Raw genomic sequence first — 8,849 nt, 5'->3', positions numbered from 1 at the left:
GATCAACTATGTTCTCGTTCTATTTAACAAGGTGCTTGATGCGGCGCGAGTGCCTGATGCTTGGATGCGTATCATTCTTTGCATGATACACAAAAAGGGTAATGCAACTGATCCTTTGAATTGTAGGGGGATTGCGTTGGTGAACCACATCACCAAGATCTTCATTAAAATTGTCAATAAGCGAATCTACAGAAGGGCGGAATTACAATGATTCCAGAGGAGCGAGCAGGTTTCCGTAGGCGGAGATGTGCAATGGACAATCCATTCACCCTTCAGACAGCTCTCCAAGCACGCCTGCGGCTAACTGGTGGTAAAGTCTGCGCCCTCTTTGTGGACTTTAGAAGGGCGTTCGACTCTTTGCGGCATCGTCTGCTCTGGTCCAAACTTGCCCATCTCGGAGTAAACTTCAAGAAAATTCGCAACATCAAGCGTCTCTATGACCGGGCCTCAATTCAAATCAGGACATCTGAGGGCCTCCCAGATCTGGTGAACGTTAGTGAATGTATTCTGCAGCGGAAAAAGCTAAGCCGGCTCTTCTTCAACCTCTTTCTCTCGGACATAGTGTCGTTCTTCAATATCAATGGTGATGTGGAAGTTGACGTTGACGCGAGGACCCAGGTTCCAATGTTGCTTTACGCTGACGACCTGGTTATTTTTGCCAACAGCCCGGTGGACTTGAGGAGGAAATTGGGTGTTTTAGAGAGTTATTGCGAGGAGAACAGCCTGACTATAAACATCGGCAAGACGAAAATTATGGGCTTCAGGAGAGGCGGTCCATTACCCAAGGCCAGCCATGCCTTCGCCTTCAACGGCTCTCCTGTGGACATTGTGAGGTCATATGTATATCTTGGAGTCACCTTCTCTTCCTCGTCCATGGGCTCCTGGGCCGCTAAGGCAGCCGCAGGAAAAGCTAAGGCAGCAACTGCTTCTGCTCTGGATATTCTGTTCAGAATTCAGGCGCACACCTGGGATGGCATAAGTAAGCTATATGATAGCCTCGTTGCCTCTACGCTGCTGTACACTAGCTGGATCTGGGGCCTTCGTGCTGGTGAGCTCAGGACTCTCGAAAATGCTCAACTCTTCTTCCTAAAGAAACTCCCTCGGAATGCACCTGGGTATCTGGTGAGGCTTGAAACCGGCGTTGACAATATCCGCTGCAAGGTACTAAGGCAGGCCCTATGATGAGTCGCAAGAGTTTTTGAGAATGGAGGATCACGGCCTTCCCAAAATCTGTCTGCGGAGGTTGATCGCCCTAGCAAACTCCACCCCTGATGATACCATCATAGCTGCCACCAAGTTTAACTGTATCTTGTAGTGCAGATCCTGCTTGAACTCCATGAAATGTGAGAACTTGTGGTGCAACCTAATCCCGGAGTATGGGGAATCGAGATTACCGGAGATTATTCAGCTCGCGAAGTAGCAGTCCAGACTGGATGACGTGGAGCAGTACCGACTTTCAGTCTCCATCCAAATCAAGATGGACAGACTCCCGACGGACAACTTTGGATTCTTCTATCCTAGACGTTATTCTCTGGAGTTCACCAGAGTGAAGGGCGCACGTGAGGTCTGCGACCTTGCACTCCAGAAGCCTGATCATCAACGGTATCCTTTACCAATATGATCCCAATCAGCTCTGCTCCCTTTGCCTCCAGCACTCCTACGAAGATCTCCTATAAATCCTTTTTATATGTCCTTTCTACACTCCTTTCCAACTCCACTATCTCCTGAATTATCTGTTGAATCCAAACTTTTCCTCCATTTCTACAATCTCTTCTTTGCTTAACAGCAATGAGTATGACACAAAAAAACTGTACTGCTTTCTTAAGAAATGCTTCCAATTGCGTGCGTCGGAACTGAATCACTGCTTGATTGCATTTATTACTTGGCGCTTCTTGTCATATTTAATTTTGTTTTTATTTAATTTTTATTGGTTCTGATGGTATTATTTGCTTATTTTTACTGCTGCCAGCTTGTATTGAGCCTCTAGACATACTAGGTTGTTGTCTCGGTATCTTTATATCTCTTTTTCTGTGACTTTTATCACTAAATTATTCCTTCATTTATGTATATTTATATACTGTGATGAGCGGCGTTTTTACGAAATTCGCCGCCGGCTGTCACTTTTGATACCTGGGATACTTCCGTCGTCCCGGGAAGAAAATAAATATCTCAGGTGACGAGTGTCGCCATGAGGAGCGGGGGAAGGGCGAAAAATCTCTCCCTCTCTCCCTCTCTTTCTCGCTCCCTCTCTACCCCCCCCCCCTCTCTCTCTCTCTCTCCCTCTCTCTCCGATCCGATGTCGGGATCGTTGTAAATTTATTAATTAAAACGAGCGAAAAATCGTCAGTCCGAGGTGGATGAAATCAGTGAGGAGGAAAAGGCTCGAGCCAGTGACCGGCGAAGGCGGTCTGCTGTCTGATATCGAGGGATCGTCGACGATCCGGAAGACGAGTTTGAGGTTAAACCCAGGACCATTCACGGTAACACGTGGATTTTAATTACCTCTAGAGAACCCGTCTCCCCTTTTCCAATAATAATCGAGTGAAACGAGTATTATTGGAAAAGGGGAGACGGGTTCTCCAACGTGAAACGAGACTCGAAAGTGATCGAATTCTTCCCTTTCTTAATCCCTACTCCACCCCTTTGGATTAGAATAACAGCCTTCAGCTGACGAATAAAAGAGTCTTGAGAGTTGTAAATAATCTGGAGTGTGTAAAATCGTTATTGTGACAAGAGTAAATAAATCTTGCGACCTGGGCTTGAGCCCTCAACAGTCAGTCCGTCACAATATATATATTGCCATGCAACCTGTAAAATGGTACCATGTACCAGAAGCAGTATCGAATAAATGATGAAATAAATTATATGACCAATTCTGATGCTCTATCACTAATTTGGAGAATCTTCTCCTCATTCACGATTTTTTTCACAATTTTATTCGACGATTCCATAAACTTAAAACTTTCACGAATCACCTGAAATTTTTTCAAATTTGCCATAAAATCCAGAAAAACTTGTGAATTTGTTTTTAATTCCAAAACCTCATAACATTGTTGAGAAAATCCGAAGAATTTCTCAAATTTTCAAAATTATTTTTTTTCTTTTTTCAACCAAAGTGCAGTACTAAGAGTCACGTGAAACCTCCCCAACAGTGTTATTTGCAATTTTCACCCTCGTCTATCAATAGTTTTCCCATTGTTCATTCACATATTTTGAAATATTTGATCTAATTTTTGAAAAACCCGCGGATTTTCTCACATTCCTTTAGAAAACCTCATTATTCACTTGAATTCTTCGGAAAAAAAAACCCGAATTATCTCAAAGTTGAAAAAAAGCCAACAATTCTCTGATTTTTTAGGAGATCAGCGATCATCTTTGGAGTTTCTAAATGCATTCCTTTTTTATGAGTGCTCACATCAGGTATAAAAGCTTCCCTACAATTTTCATATTTCTAGTTCCAATAGTTTCGGCTTCGCATTATTACCTCAGTCAAAGTCCATTAGCTGGGGGGAGGTGTTTGCATACATTTTGTAACCGTGGATTATTTGACACTAATTAATACCTTTATGTCGCGCCGTGCAATAAGTCGAGTTCATCGCACGCTGCGCTTCGCGCAGCCTGCTCACAACTCGACTTCTGCATGATTTGACATAAAATATTATAGAGCACTCGATAATAAATTTCGTTTCTAACGAATGTGTGTACAGACCTCGCCTTCGGCTCGGCCTGTAAACTACACATTCGTTGAAAACGAAATTTGTGCCCTTGTACTCTAATGTACTATAAATGAGGATCAGGAATTTTAAATAAACTAGTACAAATGAAAGGTAAATTCAACAGGACGAATATATTTTCTTTCAATATTCTTCTTACTGACAATTGACAACTGTGAATTGCCTTTTAATATTGATCTAGGGGAATGGGTAAGGCCAGGCTGTTTTGGATACGTTCTAAAGGGAGCGATTCTAGGATGAAATCAAAAGGGGGGAAGTTAGTCGTGTCTGAGGAATTCAAAATAGAAGCAATACAATAATAATTAATCCGATTAAATTCTACGGGGACAATAAAATAAAATTGTGGGCTCACCGTTGGGGGGAAATCATTGGGGAAAAAGGAAATGATGGAAAAATGGGCAAGGCAACCAGTATTCACGACCACGGGGTTGCGACTCGGGAACCTCGGGGCGACAATGAAGAATCCTCAATTGTTCCAGGGTTTATTTCCTGGGCGTGAGCCTCCTTTCCATTTCGGAGACTCCTGGACACAACTTGGATGTGCTGGCAAGAAGCTCTATTACTTCACAATTTCCCTCTTGCTAAATTCTTCTCGAACACACAAGATTACTGGGCCTCTCGGGTAACAGTTTTCGGAGCACGTGGTAACACTCGGGGCAGCTGGGGTACGAGTGATTCTTCCTTCTTCTGTTCTCGTCCTTTTCGCTTTCTTCGCACCTATTCGTATTCCTTCGTTTTTCCCTTTCGTATCATTTCGTGATTTATCGTCACCTGTCTTAGCTCTCTGCGGGGGGCCAAGGGGAATATCCCATGAGCATAGTCTGGTGGGCGGCTGATGATGAGTGTTATCGAGGGACGTTTGTAGGTATTTTTGCGGGGACACAGGTTCTTGTCGAGCGGATTCATAGGCCGGTGATGTTGACTTCCTTCGGGTGGTCTTTTCCCTGCTTCCAGGGGGAAGGATTAAGGGGGGATGAAGGGAAATGCTCGGGAAAATAAGATGACCAACAATGGCAGGAAATGAATATTTAGGGGACTAATTGTGTAGGGGAAATTCAACAAAATATGCCTCGTCACAATTTCAAGTCGAAAAAATTGATTCACTAAATTCCATGTTTTTTGACCGTCTGAATCCGGATTTCGAGGTCTTCAAATCGAACTCCTGTGATTTTTTTCATCAACAAATTATTAATAAACAATTAAAAACTCAACTTCTCCGGCCAGAAAAATCTCTAAGGATATTTTCCCGGGTTGTTCACCCAGGAAAAATCCAAACTACTTGTTATGCCGTCTCTATCGCTCAATAATTGGGCGCCAGCCGAACCTTCACGAGGGGTTCGACGAAAACCGGCCTCTGAGGCAAACTCGTCCACTCAGAGGACTTCTATGGCTGGGCAATGGGTTGCCCAGCCAGCATGAGTGTGACACGGTAGAGTGGGCGAGGTCCACCAGGAGTATCCTATGCCAAACGTCATCAGCCACTATTCCAGGCTGGAAATTAAGCCTCACGGCCTAATCATCCATGCAAATTGAATTTACACTCATCCTGGAGGGTTTTTCACTCTCGGTAGGCTTTCTCCTCCCGAGTATTTCGACTCGGGAGTGTTTGAGAGTTAAATGCGAATCAGCCGGGACTCCTCAGAGCCTGGGAAGCCGAGAGGCTGATCTGACCAAAGTGGAACACTGTTACCCACTTCACGACCACCCACACTCTCGGCCACCAGTTATCGCTTCGGTCATCGCACATCACCGTCTCCGGGTACTCGAATGGCGGCACATGGTCGGGTCGACAGCAGGACGATCTCTACTCCAGACCCACGGGCCCATGCGCTCGTCATTTGTTTCGCCGAGCAGGATAACGCTGGAAACAACAACTTCGTCACTAAAAGTTCCCCCCCCCTAGTCTGGATATCTCAGCGACGATAGGTCATTCCGTTACCATATCCCCACCAATCAACCCGACGGGATCCCGGGGGCACCAGTCCTCTCACCTGGCCGTTGGTCCCTAGTCTACTCTGAAATAACCTATGGTATCGCCCAGTTGGACAGCCTATACGTCGGCCCCTTTTCCCCTAGCACATGCTGGGCGAATCCCAAAATAGCGATAGTCTAGTAACCTCCTCCAGACCTCCAGGGGTCGCGGTTTCACCCATAACTGCTATGCTTTAGGTCTTTCATCGGTTTGTCGCTCAATTCATCTAGTCCCGGCTTTCTTCAGCCACCTCTAGATGTCACTAACTATCTCTCTTCACTGAGTTAAGAGTTCATATATGTTTTTAAGGGGATTTCAACCCGTAACGACAAAATCTCGTTACAAATGTTTTCCTATAAAATAAGCATGACTTTAGGGGGAGTGAGTCCTCGAACTTTTTTCCATATTTGCAACGGTTCATCAATAAAAATTCATAAACAAACGATTTTGTACGATATTTGAGATATTGTTTACTGAAAATGTTCACTGAAATTCTTTTTCGTGTTTCACGTACTTGCATAGGTTTTTCATATGACACATGAGTGATTTATGCAAAAATCTTCTCCATTTACACCAAATTGATCATATTTGCTTCCGAGCATCCATTGGTTTGTAATCGTTCAAAATTGAGTTTCCAAATTTTTGTGTCAGGATAACTAAATAGGGTCCAAAAGTCGAAATATGCAATTTTTAGATGGTGCCTGTATGTATGTATGTATGTGTACTTTTATCCATTTTTTTTTCGCAATTTTCTTTGTAGGAGCTTGATAAAATTTCATAAGTTTTTCCATGGATATAGACCGTAATAGGTTTTATCCATCGACACCAATTAAAGTTGAATTATTCATAGAGTTTGTGAAAGATTGGTATTTTTTCAAAAATCGATTTTTCGACGCTCAGTCCAAGGATTGTTATCAGAATGAAATGAATCATGGCTTAAAAAATTTGTATTGATAGCCTCTTGATTCTTTCACAATATGATGTGGATCGCATCTATTAGTGTTGAGCTACAGCATATAGTTTGTGAGATTAAAAAAAAAAAACAGTATAACTATTTATTAAGTTGCATAGTAGCAATATGAAGCTCAAGTCATATGGAGGTCATGTGGGGGTCATATAGGGGTTATATGGGGTCATATAAAAGTTGTGCGGGATCATATGGGGGTTATATGAGGTCATTTGGAAGTAATCTGAGGTCATATGGTGTGATAGTGGGCTCATATGGAATGATACAGGGTCATATGAAATTGGTTACATTGGTCATGCACACATAAACACCTACACACATCCGCCCATACAGATCAATCTTTTTTAAAAAAGGGTCGACCCTTTCGAGAGAGTTTCTATGAGTCATAAAACGTCGAGAAAACATGAAATTTCCGTATTCAATTTTCGGGGGCATTACAATATTTTGGATTGCGGGTGTGGACACAATAAATGGTACACGGGTTTTATTATTGGAACACTGGTTTATTGATTACAACACGTCTCTCGTCTCGCGTCTCGCAGTAGAGTGTAACTCTCACAAGTGACAACCTGAGGGAGAGGAGATCCGCGCATGCGCAAGATCTAGTCTCCCCATAACGAATATATATGTCATACGCAAGGGCCTAAGCCCAGTGGGACCGGGAGCTGGCCCCACCTTTTCAACACAATGACTTCCTCCTTTCGAGCTGAGAAGTTGAAAAAAAAAGAAGAGTAATAAAAAATAAGAGTAATAAATTTCAAAAATAGAGAATCCATTCGGAGGCATATTACTGATTTGTTAGCAACATAAACTATACCCATATACAGAAAATGAGATTATCCACTTGTTTAAAATTATTTGTTTAAACAAAAGACAAAAAATAACATTTTTCAGAGGAGACAATTTTTTTTCTTAATAATCAAATTATTTCAAGAAAGGTTAGTCATTATGATTTTTCTATCAACTCGACCTTATGTTAAATAAAAAGTGATAAACAATGAGGAACAAATATATACATCATTTTTTATCTAACAAACAGTAGAGGTGAAGGTAAAAATTGTAAGGACTTATATTTCTTAAAATGTCTTGAATATTCCGAAAAAAAATTTCTCCTTTCAAAATTGATAATTTATCTTTTTTTTTCTTTTTTTAATTCATTAGCCCCCTGTTTTCCTTGAGGCACATTGTCCCTCTTGCACAGGGTCGGCTCAGATTCAGTGATTTTTATGACTTTTCTGTCGCGAGGCAGGTGATTTTTGAGACTTGTCATGTCTGTTATTTGGGCATTTTGTATCTAAGCCAGTCCTCCCCTTGCGGCTGCAGACAGTCTTCGCCAATCGGGCCCTCGTACTTGTATTAACCAGAAGAAACTGCAGAAATCTCTGAGTCACGTGGCAGGCGTTTTTTATGGTGGAACCCCCCCCCCCCCCGTCGGGGGCAGTTCGGTCCCAACCCAGGGACCCACAATGCGGGTACCCCTGGTAACACAGAATTTCTTGTTACCGGTCGGAATCCGTAGTTTTGTGTTTTGTTCAAAGAAATTATTTAAAAAAATCATCAATCTGGTGTAAATGAAGTCGATTTTTACATGAATCATTCATGCGTCATACGAAAAACCTACGCAAGTATTTGAAACATGAAAAATATTTTCAGTAAAAAATATCAGAAATACCTTCAAAAATAATTTGTTTATAAATTTGTATTGATGAAACTGTTGTAAATACGAGAAAATGATTGAGGACTTATGCTTCTAAAATCACGCGTATGTTATGGAATATTTGTTCTGGCCAAAAAGTCGAATTTTTAATTGTGTAATAATTTTTTAAAAACAAACAACTCACAGGAATTCGACGCGGAGACCTCTATCTTCAAGTTCGGCGAGTCAAAAAAAATAGAATCCAGTAATAAAATTTTCTTCAAATGAAATGTGTGACGGAATTTTGGGAACATTTCGCCACCTGTACGGGAGTTCACCGCACGGAGGGAAAATCAATGGATTTTGATCGAGTAACTCTGTAAAGAGTGAGTAGTTAGCGAGTAAGTGATTAATAAGAGAGAGTCGCGATTGGTTTCGCAAAATTAGTACCACTATCGTAGGGAGATGCAATACCCTTGTTCAAAGCTCTAGCTCTTGGACTACGGCCTTCACGACCATTAGAACGTCAACATAGGCGCA

At 42.1% G+C, this 8,849-nt stretch overlaps 1 protein-coding gene across 1 annotated transcript; it reads left to right on the top strand.

Annotated features, from left to right (window-relative positions):
* Nucleotides 1-207: 207 nt before the first annotated feature.
* Nucleotides 208-1,182, top strand: LOC107042766. The gene has a single exon (XM_015263951.1). It carries the CDS (start codon nucleotides 208-210, stop codon nucleotides 1,180-1,182), a length of 975 nt encoding a protein of 324 aa, XP_015119437.1.
* The last annotated feature ends 7,667 nt before the right edge of the window (nucleotides 1,183-8,849 follow it).

The sequence above is a fragment of the Diachasma alloeum genome, unplaced genomic scaffold (genome assembly GCF_001412515.2).
Source record: "Diachasma alloeum isolate Michigan unplaced genomic scaffold, Dall2.0 Dall_scaffold_00518, whole genome shotgun sequence".
Classification (NCBI taxonomy): domain Eukaryota; kingdom Metazoa; phylum Arthropoda; class Insecta; order Hymenoptera; family Braconidae; genus Diachasma; species Diachasma alloeum.
This window is presented reverse-complemented; position numbering and strand designations above follow the sequence as displayed.